The sequence below is a fragment of the Suncus etruscus genome, chromosome 3 (assembly GCF_024139225.1).
Source record: "Suncus etruscus isolate mSunEtr1 chromosome 3, mSunEtr1.pri.cur, whole genome shotgun sequence".
Lineage (NCBI taxonomy): Eukaryota > Metazoa > Chordata > Mammalia > Eulipotyphla > Soricidae > Suncus > Suncus etruscus.
Window position 1 is genome coordinate 136,534,003 of NC_064850.1, and position 14,114 is coordinate 136,548,116.

Sequence of the window (14,114 nt, forward strand, 5' to 3'; positions counted from 1 at the left end):
CCTCATGGAGTTACTTTAATACCACATATATGTGTTTCAGTCTTTTGAGGAAAACAATATAAATTCTTCTCAAAAAGCTAAGAATTGAGGGCAAGCCAATTGTACAACAGGTAGGGCACTTGCCCTGCACACAGCAGACTAGGATTCAATCCCCAGAATCCCATATGATCTCCTACACCCCACCAGGAGTGATTCCTAAGATCTGGGCCAGGAATAACCCCTGAGTACTGCTAGGTGTAATCAAAAATCAAAACTAGTCAACCAAACAAAACAACCAACAATATACCACCTTAAAAAATTGAGACTTGAGCTCCCATTTGTCTCAGCAATTCATCTTCTAGGTTTCTACTCTAGGGGCTCCAAAATTCTAATCAGAAAAAATATTTGTACTCCTATGTTTATTGTAGCACCATTAACAAGAAGCCAAATAGTGCCCAAGAACTGGAAAGGAAACTATGGTACATATATACAATGGAATAAGAAAATATACGATGGTTATAAGAAAAGATAAAATCATACATTTGCTTTTACAATGATGGATTTGGAGAGTATCATGCAAAGTGAATTTAGTCAGAAGGACAGACACAGAACCATCTCACTCATATGTGAGATATAAAGAAACAAAGTCTAAGAGAATAACAAATGAACAAAGGCAAGTACAGAAACTCAGAACTGGTCGTTAGTAGGAAGTTTACCATGATAGAGGGATGGGTAATGGAGTAGAATATGATGCGAGGATGACACTGGGAAAATAAAGAAGGGGAAAAGACACTCTGGTGGAGGGTTTAGTGCTGAGTTAAGTAAGAAAACTTACCATTTATAGTATGATAATAACTAAAATGAAATGAAATAAAAAAATAATAAAGTGGTTTGTTATACAAGAAAGAGGAACGAGATTAATGGCTTTAATGAAGATTGAGCAACACACAACATTTCTATGCTTGCAAACTCTCATTTTTCCCCTAAAGCTCAAGTACTGCAACACTTATTTGCTAAGTTCACACTGCTTCTTTATAAATGGAGCGTACAGACTTTCTGATTTATTTTTTGTCTGAAATTTTGCTAAACACAAAATATTCTGGTCACATACTCTACATGCTGCTTTACCTTTTTCTTCATTTTCTTGACTTCCGATTTTGACCTCGGCTAAAAGAGTTTCCTTTTCTTGAAGAGCTTTTTGCTCTGTAAGATGCTGCCTTAGGAGCAGCCAAAAAGTAATGGTGAAAAGTATCTGAAAGTAGAGAATTAGGAAAACAAGGATTAAGCCATAATTTGAAATGTAAACAGATTTTAATCAACATAATGTTTCCTCCACATTTCAGTGGGAACTCAATAAATAAACGTTTCTATTGGTAAGAGTTAGCTATCCACTATATTTCAAAGAAAAATCCTTTCCCCCAGGAAGCCAGGATGAGCATCAAATGCCAGAAGCACACTTAGCACTGTGTCTCCCAGGAGAGATGCTCCACTAGGTCCAGACTGATTCCATCTGGACAGGAAATGGACACCAGCCAGTGGTCTACCAGGAAGTGCTAGTTAAAATTCCTGTCCTGACGGTGACATTAGCCCAATAAGGACAAGAATGCCTATGTCTATAATACTTCTCTCTGCAACACATTTTTGAAGAACTCTCAGAAGGAATAATAGTATTTTACTCACAAATAGGAGTCCTTACTATATTAATTGTCTCCCAAATCTTAGGGAAGAATTTTTCTAAGCACTACACTCAATATTGCAACATTTTTGAGTGGTCTAAGGAGAAGATCCTTCTGTTTTCTGGGATCTCTGTTTGTCAGGGAATAGAGAAACTGGCACATGTATATATGTATACTGTTTCATCTTAGTTTCATTGGGATATGAATCATATGTCATCCAATTCATCATTTAAGATTGTAAGTCAATGGTTTTAAATCTGTTCAAAGAACAGTGGCACCATCACACAATATTATAGAACATTTTCATCACCCCAAAAGAATCTCCATAATAGCTGTTCCATTTTCTTCCTATTCTAGTTCTAACTAAAGATGAATTTACTTTTTCTCTCCACAGGTCATCTAATCTATATATTTATATAGTTTATATATATAATTAAAATATGTGGGTTTTTTGGTTTGGGGAAACATACCCAGTGGCACTTAGGGGTGACACCAGCATGCTATTTGGAAGTTATTCTCGGTCACACGCAGGGGACTCTACAGTAGTGTGTATCAAACCTGATCTGCCTGCATGCAAAGCATCTGCTCTAGCTTTTTGAATTATCAAATGCATGTTCATTTTAAGTAGCTTATTCCTTGGCTTAATTTGACATTTTCAAGGTTGTAACATGTATCGTTACCTCATTCCTTTTAGTTATCAAATAATATTCCAATGTATGGATTGGCAATATTTTATTAAGTCATCAGTTAATGGGTATTTAAGCTGTTTCTAGCTTTTGTATTCTATTATGAATATTCTGCAATGAACATTTCTGCAGATTTATGAACTTTTATTTTCAGCTCTTTTAGGTATATGCACTAAGGAATAAAATTACTGGGTCTTGTAGATTATTTATGTTTGTATATAATTTATAATTTATATATGTTTAGCATTTCAAGTAACTGATAAATTGTCTCTCTATATGTTGCAACATTTTTCATTATAAATAGCTATGTAATACTATTTTAATTCTCTACTTGCTCAGCAATTCTATGATTAAAAATTTCTAGCCATCATAGTGGCTGTGGAGTAGTGCCACATAATGGTTCACAGTAGGATAGTAATATTTGTCAAAAAGTGGAAAATAGTAACTATGATAATTAATTGCTTTTTTACTTTGACTAACTGCCGAATGGTTATCTATAAATATGTACTTCCCTTTTATCTTCCACATAAATTAAAATTTTATAAAATTTATAAATTTATAAAATAAAAATTAAAAAAACTGAGCCAAAAATTTAATGTGTTCTGTCTGTTTACAAATTGTGATCTACCCAAGCCTTCCAACACTTTGATATAATTTTCATTATGATATACTATTTCCACATTTTTATACTATATATATTTTATTTGAGTAAAAAGCATTACCATTTTAGATAAAATCTAAAGCATGAAATATTTGTTCATGCGTAAATTATAAGTTTATATAGACATGATATGAATTTGCTCTCATAACTTCATATCTATGAATTTTCACAAAGCAGTAAATATATAAAACTTCTTATGGTTAGTTTCTTTCTTGGATAATAGACATCATGATGCCTGTGATTTTTATTCCAGCATTTTGTTTTCATGTTTACTTACTTTTGAGGCAAGTTCTCCTGGCTCTTTCTTTTCTAAAAATCCTGGTACTTTTTTAATTTCAGGAAGTTCAAAACTCCATATATATTGTAATACCAGCAATAGATTTCCATAAATAACCATGAAAGGAGAGCTAATCATGGCATATTTTCTTCTGTTACGAATCATCCAAAGAGTGCAGGACCAAATCAACAACACAAAAGTCAACCAGCTGTGATAAGTGATGCTCCAAGCCTCAAAGGAGATGACAAGAAAAAATATTGTTAATATCCCTTGGATTTTTAAGTCAAAGGTTATTTAAAAAGGAAAACTCAGTAAGTAATAATCAGAATAGAGAGGAAAGATAGTAGTGGTGAATTAATGGAGAAACCCTCCATCTGTAGCATATGGAGGCAAGAGAAGAGAAAGACCAATTCTATTGAGAATGACATTGCTTTTGAACTTCCCATGGGGAACAGAGCACCTAGACAGACTCCTCTGATATCCATTCTTATATCTCAAATAGAGCCACATTACTAGAATCACCTTGATCAGCATCATATTTGGAGGGAGAATAATGGATGGTACCAAGTCTAGACAGTTGTATGTCCATTTGGTGGAAAAAATGATCAGACTTGAACACAAAATCCAAAGTCATGACAACAGAAATGATACCCAATCTACATCAAGCTGTACATGGTGGGGGGAAACAGCTGCACTAGCATTACAGGGGGTAGAGGAGGGGGAAGAGGGATGCATGCTGGGAACAGGAGGGGAGGGAGGACAACACTGGTGGTGGGAATGCTCCTCATTCATTATTACTATGTGCCTTAACTATTACTGTGAAAGATTTGTAATTCACTTTGCCCACAATAAAAAAAGGGGGAGGCCAAGGTTGTTCATGTACAAATGTTCTCTATCCTTTATTAAATGCCTTCATTTTAATTCTGCTCTGCAGTATTAAAAATAACTATGCTTCCTATCCAAACTATCTTGGTGTTAGTCATTATTTAAGAGTGACCAGTGTGGATTTTATTCTTGGCAGCTGTGGGAATAGTGTCTGTGGGAATCACAATAATAAGGTACTCTACATTTCAGAGACTGCTCTTAGCAGGTTATCTGAAATGACATGCATGACAGAAATTACAGAATTAATATAAATTATTAGCAAGGTGTGTCAGGCCTCCACACACCCCTTAGTCAAGTTAATTTAAGGGTCAATTCCAGCTTCCATTCTATAAGGGCTGCAATAGAAATGTCACCAGACCCTTTAACAAATGACACATCTTATGATTGAATTAGATTTTTATCAAAGAATTGGAGCAATATCTCAAAGGGTAGCTACAAGAACTACCTATAAATCAAGCTCACAGATATTATTATTAGGAAATATATCTCTTTACATAATATGCTGAGGCTTTTTGTACAAAGACCTTTAGGAATATTTTCTAGATGTTTTGGGGCTAATTAAAATCAACTGTATTCCTGAATATCATGAATCATCAAGAGTTCATTGTAAAGTTCAAAATATTTTAACAGTCTGTTTTGCTTCCAGAAAGTAGACAAGAATTAAGATAGCATAAGTCAGCATGGAACAAATCAAACAATTTTATCTTAGCTATTTACAAACTTGCCCTAAAGCACAGGTAAATTTTTAAGTGATGACTTTTTAAGTTGCTGGCTAGAACTTGTGACAAGTACAAATTCAAAAGAAAGTAAAGTTTCATTAATTACATTAGAATAGTGATTGACAATAGTTAAATATAAGTTTTTAAGTGTCATTCCTTGAAAACAATTTTCTTTAAAGTTTAGGTAATGATGAATATGTTTATAATAAATAATGTATGTGATGCATGAGTGATCAGACAAGATTAGTCAGCCAAAAGGTCACCCCTCTCAATTTTTGTGAACTATCTTATTGTCCCAGATGTCTGCTAGATGCCTTTTTACCAAACTGCTCTCAGGAATTACTAAGAGAAATACTGGTTATCCACGTTAGTTTCCTTAAAGTTCTGTCACTCAATTAAAAATATCGATTCACTGATGCCAGCTAAAGCCATGGAAACTGCTCTAAGTTAGCCATGAAAGAAAGGCACCAAATTTAATGGGTCACTTTAAAAAGTGGAATGTAAAAGAAACCCATGAGACAATAAATACAGTGCATTCTTATATAAATACATACTGAACTATAATTTCTTCTATATTTCTTAACTGTATTTTCTAAGTCACAAGTAAGGGTATTATTGGGTAAAAGTGTTTCATGCTGGTACCAGAATAAAGTCCTTTCTATGTTTTTTTATTTGCTTTGTTTTTTTTTTGGGTCACACCCAGTGATGCTCAGGGGTTACTCCTTGCTATGTGCTCAGTAATTGCTCCTGGCTTGGGGGACCATATGGGACGCCTGGGGATCTAACCGCACCTGACATAGGTTAGCATGTGCAAGGCAAACACCGTACCACTTGAGCCACAGCTCGAGCCCCTCTTTCTATGTTTTAAGTGGTCAAGAAACATCAATGAAAACCAAGTCTTAGGATGATCCTTAGGATATTCTCGTTTTGACTCTTTCTGCCAGTCTCTGGCATCTTATTGACATGGTACTCTGCAGGAAAGATTTTGGGAAATGCTGCTCTACACAAAAATATTAAATTTTGTCTGACTTAGTTTTAAATTTAATTTGTATTTTGGAATAAATACATTTATCATTCTAAGAGAGTTTTTACCCCCCTCAGGAATATGCTTTCTGTCACTGATTAAAACTGCTGTTTGGGGGCTTTCCACGGAAGGAAGACAATCTTAAAGCATTAATATTGAGGCTCCCTCAGGACAACAGAAATGTCACCAGACTGGCCTTATTTCTAATGAATAATTTGCTCTGGTGTTGTTTTAAGAATACATTTTTAAATAAGAAAAGAATGTTCATAGTATTTTATTTAAAGTGGTTTCTTAAAAAGGAACGTGTTTGTCTGGTTTATTTTTAGAATCAAAAAACTATGTGTATTACTTTGAGTTCATAGTCATAACTCTTAATCTTATTTATCATAAATTTGGTGTCTAAAATTAGAATTTTGTTGTTTAAATTAAAGGTTAAAATGGGTAATTATGAGGCCGGAGTGGTGGCGCTAGAGGTAAGGCATCTGCCTTGCAAGCGCTAGCCTAGGACGAACTGAGGTTTGATCCCTGGCGTCCCAAATGGTCCCCTTGGCCAGGAGCGATTTCTGAGTGCATAGCCAAGAGTAACCCCTGAGTGTCAAATGGGTGTGCCCCCCAAAAAATAAAAAACAACATAAAGAGTAATTATAGTCCATAACTAGAAACTTTTATATATAAAATAAATAAGTCCTGGGACTGTGGTACAAAGCATTAGTGAGTATAGTTACAATTTGCATTACCAGTATATACTTGGAAGTTATACTTGAATATATGAAGGTCAATATTAACATTTTCTTGTTACAAAAAAGTTTCTAACTATAAGGGTTCATTTCTGATAAGTAGGTTAACTTTTTAATTTAAGCTTTATTGAAACACTAGGCTGTACACTATGCTGAAACTAAAGATGATATATCAGTTGTATTTCAATAAAAACATATTCCAAGAGCACAGGAAATTTTTACTTAAACATATGATATGCTACTCTCAAAGAAGTCATCTTTAATATGCATTTCCTTACTAGAAAGTGATATTGAATTACAACCAGATTGATTTTGGGAGACATCTTGACTGATTAACTGGCAATACTATGCTTTATGTTTTGTTTCTAAGTTGGAGAATGTTTCCATTTTTTATATCAAAGTTATCCAGGGTTGGGGGCTGGAGAAATAGTAAAGTAAGGCATGTCCTGCATGTGGCTGACCGTTTGATCTCTAGCACCCCATATGGTTCTCTAAATCCTGTCAAGAATGATCCCTGAGTGCAGAACCAGAAGTAAGTCCAAGCACCACTGATGTGCCCCCTCAATGCCAACCAAACCAAAGTTGTCCATGAAATTTTACCATTTCCTATAAAATTTAAAATCTTGTATTAAATGAGTTCTCAAGAAAAAATAGATTATTCTCCTACCTATAAACCCAAGAAAACTTAAATTTTTTTTTAGGGGGGCACACCCGGCGGTGCTCAGGGGTTACTCCTGGCTATCTGCTTAGAAATGGCTCCTGGCAGGCGCGGGGGACCATATGGGATGCCGGGATTCAAACCAACCACCCCAGGTCCTGGATCAGCTGCTTGGAAGGCAAACACTGCTGTGTTATCCTCCGACCCCAGCTCTTAATTTTTTTTAAACTTAGACTATTTTGAAACTGTGATGAAGAAAAGAAGGGTGTAACTAGAAGTGAGCAGCAACATACACAAAAAAAGAGCTCAAAATTGGAAGATGTTGTAGAAAAATCTGATTGGTTGACACTCATATATATTGTACTGGGAAAACTATTGTAGGTAAGATGGAAATATATCATTCAAATATAGAATATATGGAAAAAATATATATATGGTTTTGGAACACCTTCAATGTTATTTAGAAAAGTTATCCAATATATCTTTTTAAATGAGTAAAATATAGAGCAGTTTATTTAATAAGTTTATTTGATACATTAATACCTAAAAGGTCAAGATTTAAAGAGGGCAAGATTTAAAAATATGTAATATAAGATTCTCATGACAAACTAATGTAACAGAACATTAGCTGACAAGATATTGGGAAGCTTATAGCATTTGTTCTGGCCTTGAGAAGAGATGGTGGTCTTTTGAATAGGGAACTTTGTAAAGTTAGTTAGGAAACTAACATTTAGCTGTTGTCTCTCATACATACCATCATAGAAATAAGGGCACAGATGTAACTTTGCTTCATAATAAACTGGAACACAGAGACCATGACATGACTTCTTTTAACACTTCTTTTATCCCCAAAGTTCCTTTCCTCTTCAAATTCCTCTTTGTCCTCTTCTTCCTGCTCTTTCTTTTCTACAGGGACAAATACATCATGTCACAATTATGCAAATATGTAAATTTTTATAAATGTCCCAAGCAGTGCAACATATGTGTTTTTAGCATAGCCTTTAAAACTTCAGAGACTACTTTCAATTAACAAATCCCTTAGAATAAAAAGCAGATCTATAATGGGACTAATACTAAAAATCTGCTACAAGAAAATTCCAGTTAGGGAGGGTGTAATGAGAGCTGCTAAGATGATCCTATCAACCCCTGCTTTCTGTTCTTCCTGACCTTGTGTTAGATTAGCCCTCTCTGGAGTATGGAGTATAAATTTTCTTTGGTCACTTTCTCTCAATCTCATTTGCTGGTTTTGTAAACAATGTTGTAGACTACTTGAGCATGGGGCCCACATGGCAAGGAATTGATATCCTTGGACAGCAGCTAGCAAGGGATTAAAATTATATTTTTATTGCCATGAAAGTGGACATGGGAGTAGAGTCTCCTTAGTCAAGTCCTCAGATATGTTCTCAACTTTATGGCAGTTTGACTGCATTCTTCTGGGAGACTCTGAGTCAGAGGAAGCCATGTTCAGTTTCTTCATTTGTGAGTCACAGAAATTGCAATGAAACGTTTTAAATCAATAAGTTGGAAGATTGCTTAGTAATAGATAACTGATACAAAGAGGAGACTGTCACTGTAAGAGCAAAGGGTCCTCTCAATTAAAAAATTCATATGTCAAATTGAAAGTAGGTTGCTTGGGAACATAAGAACCTTTGCTGGAATACTGTTGGGGAGAGAGTTGTAAGTGAAGAGAGTTATTGGAGGAGAATTATTGAATGGAGTTATATTAGTTGGACTTTTTGCATGGCCTTGCTGTAAGACTCTGGTCCCTCCTTCCTACATTTTCTGTCCCATCAAACCCTTTACAGAAAAAACCTTGTTACCTGGAGCAGTTTCTGAGAAGGAAGTCCTGATTATTACAGAAACTGAGCATAAATATGGGTAAAAGTGCAGAAAATCAGAAAAAGATCAATTAGTCTGCCAGTGGCCCAGAAAAGATGTTGAATGACCTAACTTCTTGTACTGTCAAGTAGATAAACAACAGAGGCCAGTACTGAAAGCAGAAATATGGAACTATGAAAAAGAGACCATTAAAATATACCTGGTTAAAATGATGAGGACAAGGAATTTAGAGCAAACTTCTATATTAACAATGAAAATTAGAAAGTTGCTGGTTATTTATTGATGATAAGACAATGTAAAACAATCCTAACTTTAATTTCTCATAAAAGATAAAAATACATGCAACTTGTTGTTTTCTCAATAGTAGATTCTTTTGTAATCTCTGTTGTTCTATATACCTTATGGTTTCAGGTCTGATATCAAGGTCTTTAATCCATTTGCATTTGACCTTTGTGCAGGGTATTAGATGGAAATCTGAGTTCACTTTTTGCAAGTGGCTGACCAGTTGTCCCAACATCACTTGTTGAAGAGACTTTCCTTGCTCCATTTTACATTTATTGTAGATTAATTGATTTTATGTCTGGGGAACATTCTCTGATCACTCAAGTGGTGAAGTGGGTGTTCTTATTATCACTGAAACCTGACTATAATCATGTTTGTAATCATGGTGTTTAAATAAAGATATTATAAAAAAAAAAGGCAGTAAAGTAAACTGGGTATGACATTGACCAAGAACTGGCTCCTTACCTGAGGTGTCATCAGATGGCTCCCAGCGGTACTGTGGGGTGGAGTACAGGTCAGCTTTGGCAGGCCCATTCTCAATGGGCAGACTGGGGTGGATGGTGTGGTAATCCACAGGATTGCCATTCACAGTCACAAGAAGGCCCTGTAAAGGGGCATAGGGTAAAGGCACACCTGTGACAGCAGCTGCACTTGCCTACCTGCCTCTTTGTCCATTTCCCTGGCTTGGGGTAGGCAGAAGTCAACAGTGAGGAACTGACTGATGGCTAAGAAAATCATTAAACTGCTTTGACACATGGATCCTCTGCTGTCTTTCACCATATCTGATCTCCATAGTGCAGGGTATCTTGTTTTGTCTCCCTGCTTACTGCTATGTGATACAACCTGGTCTCCAAATTGAAATAAAAACTCTTGCAATTTCATATTGCATCACTATGTACTTTAGGCACAATTTCTTGTTTTCTTTTGCTCATGTCAAATTTGGTTTGACAATTTTTGATATGTACTCATAAACATATACAAGAACATAAAAACTTGTGTGTATCCCTGGACATTCAGTTCCTATTACGTAAGAGAAATAACTACAAAGCAAATAACACTCCAAAGTGTTTCCTTTAAAGTTTAAATACACTTTATATGATTATATTCAAGTTCATGCTTTGTGAGTTAACACTTTAATAGCAAAAAGTACCTCATACAATTTTAGCACAAAATTTTAAAACTTGGAAATTTTATAAATTTAATTACTTAAATACAATTAATAACATATTTTATTTATGATATTTTTACATCACTTACACAAATATAAATGATAATTCTAAGGTTATACTAACATCAGATGGTTTGTAGTCATCTTGGGTCATTGATAACAGCTGCAAAAAGCAATGTGATAGTATGTTAATATGTAAGCTAAAAGCATTATGTTGGTTATAAATATACATATAAAATATCTCTTTACATATATGCACATTCTTTTTAACAAGTTTCATACTAATATGTTACAAGTGCCATGCAAAATATAAAGAGAGAAATAATGGAGCTGCAATGTTTGTGTATTAGAACTGTTTTGCAGCTTCTGATACTAATGCATATGTGTATATATGTACATATATGTATATACACAATCATACATGTTTTGAGCAACACCCAGAAATCCTGAGGGGTTATTCTGAGTTTTCCATTCAGGAATTAACCTGGTGGTTCTCAGAGGACCATATGTGATTCCAGAGAACAAACCCTAATGGGTAGTGTGCAAGATCAATGCTCTACCTGCTACACTATTTCTCTGGTCCAACTGATATTTATAACACTAATAAGTAGCCATAGACCACCTAAATATTAAAAGTTGATCATGTTTTATCAGCTTTTTTGTTTTCATAGAATAAGGTGATTTATTTTGTAGTCCTCTGAGATATTAGTTCAATTCTGAAAGTATTTACTTTTCTAGAAATAGAAGCTAGAAATATTTTCTAGAAATAAAGAAAAATGATTTGTTGTAAAACTTGTTTGTAAAACAAAAAGTGTCGACTGCTGTCTATAAAAATATAATTATAACATAAGCTTCTTTTTTTTTTTTTTGGTTTTTGGGCCACACCCGGTAACGCTCAGGGGTTACTCCTGGCTATGCGCTCAGAAGTCGCTCCTGGCTTGGGGGACCATATGGGACGCCGGGGGATCGAACCGCGGTCCGTCTCCTAGGCTAGCGCAGGTAAGGCAGGCACCTTACCTCCAGCGCCACCGCCCGGCCCCACATAAGCTTCTTTTTAACTATATAAGTGCCACATTTGTTATCCACCAAAATAATTACCATAACTTTCACACTATAAGACGCACCTGACCATAAGATGTACATAGTTTTTAGATGAGGAAAACAAAAAAAAATATTCTAAAGCAAATGGTGTACTAAAATGTTTAATAAACTCAAAACGAGATGCTGCCAGGAGATGGCAGCTGTGAACAACTAGCCTATAAGACAGAAGTATATTTACAATATGCCAATACACAGCTGGTTAAACATCTTTACCTAACTATTTTTTACAACAGAAAATTTAAAAAAATTAAATACATTTTTGTTAAGATAAAAAAAGTCACAGAAGCAATCAAATTATCTTAAATGAAAGCTCTAAATATGAGTGTGAAAGTGCATTAATCTGATTGCTTGTACTATGTGGTATGTCTGTGCAATAAAGCGGGGGGTGGGGGGCGTAACACTGTGGATGTCACTCATGCACTCATGCTTCAGCTCCAGGTGTCATTTGCTTCATAAGATGCACATATTTTTTCCCCATATTTTTGGCGATATAAAGTACATCTTATGGTACAAAAATACAGTAGTCTTTACTGTGCTAATGATTTTCCAACATTTTTGTAGTCAGAACCCATTTAAATTCTGAAAAATCACTGAGGGTCCAAAGAAGGCATATGTCAATTATAATTGTAATATACACTAAATTAAAAAATTTTAAAGGATGTATTAATTCCTTAGAAATTCAAGCCCACTGGAGCCTGAGAGTTAATACAGCAGGTAAAGTGATTACTTTGCACATAGTCAATCTAGGTTAGATCTCTAGGCTAGGTACCAACCTGGTACCACATATGATTTCCCAAGCACAATCAGATAAGATCCCTGACTACAGAGTCAAGAGTAAGCCCTGAGAACTACCAAACCTGGCCCACAAACAAGCAAACAAACAAATATATGGTAACACACACTACCTTATTAAAATAGCTGTATTCCAAAATAAAACAAATAGCAAAAGAGTGGCATTCTTATAATTTAGCATGCATTTTTAATGTCTGGCACAAAAGGAGACAAATGATGCTTGTCTTTGTTTATGTATTAAGTACGTTTGGATGTTATTTTTTAAGTGTACGAAGAAAATATGAATTCATATAGGTATGTAGTTGGAAAAGGAAGAAACACTCATTTCAATGTTCTTTCCAGATAACTGTGGATAATTTTTGATATTGCATTAAACTCAAAAAGTGGTTATTGCAACAAGGGTTATTGCAATATGAAATATGAAATCAGACCAATGAATTTTCATATGTTGACAAATTAAACTCACTAACCTTGCACTCAAACCATCATTGGTCTACCAGCTGTTTTCCATAAATCTGGTGTATGGTAGAATCCAGTTAGCTCAGCTTAGACTCCTAGAGTGAGAGAGCTTTTCACTGTTATACTTTACTGTCAGGCACTTTATGTGAATCTCTGACATATACTCTTGTAATGTTTCTTTGGTAAAACTTTAATAAAACATTTTTTTTCTTTAGAAAGTAAAATGTTTATTGAAAAGTAGATGAAAAGGGAGAAAAAAACACCCATGTGGGGAAGAACTTAACATAGTACTAAGGTTTATAGATATAAGGCTATTATATATAAACCGTGAGTAATGTGAGTCAGATGGTATTCATATTCAACAATACCATACAAAAATATCAAAATGAATTAGGAAATAGAAATTGCTTCCTCGTGGCTTACTTTTCTCTCGTCGGTTGGGTAATGTGTAGCATACCACAGACTGCGCCTCCTATCAGCAGTGATTTGAATGGGACTACAGGCCAGTGCCTTGTCTTCTTCCCTTGTCCTTTCCTCTTGAACCTGAGACACAGGATAGATCATAGAATACAATAAATTCTATCTTTTTTGGTCAAAGCTGGCAGTGCTCAGGACTTACTCCTGATTCTGTGCTCAGGGATCATTATTGGGTGCCAGTAATCAAACCCAGGTTGGCCCATGTAAGGTAAATGCCTTATCTGCTGCACTATCACTCCATATCAATAGGCTCTAATTCTTCGAGTGTTTCTTTCATACGTTTGAGTGACCAAAAGAAAGCTTTTCATCTTTAAAATTATTTTTTAAATTATATTTTAATTTCTCTGCTTACAATACTATTAACAATGGTTTTTCCTGGTCAAGGTTGGGTTATATAGTTAAACATGTACTACTTTTGAAAGCTCTTCTTCTAATAACCTACTTTGTAGTACCTTTTAGAATGCACATGGAGACATGAGAGATAGTTCATATTAGATCATACTCCTGTCATTTATCATTTGAAAAGGAATCTGGCTGTGCTCACTATTTACAGCATTTCACTCATTTTTCAAACTGTCTTGGTAAAAACCCATAGTTGTATGTAGTGACTTTAAAAAAGGTTACTTTTATTATAGTAATCTTTTTTTTTTTTTTTTGGTTTTTGGGCCACACCCTGTGACGCTCAAGGGTTACT

General features: G+C 34.9%; 1 protein-coding gene across 2 annotated transcripts in view; it reads right to left on the bottom strand.

The window, feature by feature from the left end:
* The window catches only part of PIEZO2 (piezo type mechanosensitive ion channel component 2), a 441,513-nt gene that overhangs the window by 117,903 nt on the left and 309,496 nt on the right, over window positions 1–14,114 (bottom strand). For both annotated transcript variants that reach the window (XM_049769937.1, XM_049769936.1), the window contains exons 9-14: window positions 13,367–13,486; window positions 10,716–10,754; window positions 9,889–10,027; window positions 8,057–8,208; window positions 3,280–3,510; window positions 1,108–1,231 (exon numbers count right to left, since the gene is read on the bottom strand). In XM_049769937.1, the coding sequence (XP_049625894.1) occupies window positions 1,108–1,231; window positions 3,280–3,510; window positions 8,057–8,208; window positions 9,889–10,027; window positions 10,716–10,754; window positions 13,367–13,486 (805 nt within the window). The remainder of the gene's footprint in view (window positions 1–1,107; window positions 1,232–3,279; window positions 3,511–8,056; window positions 8,209–9,888; window positions 10,028–10,715; window positions 10,755–13,366; window positions 13,487–14,114) is intronic.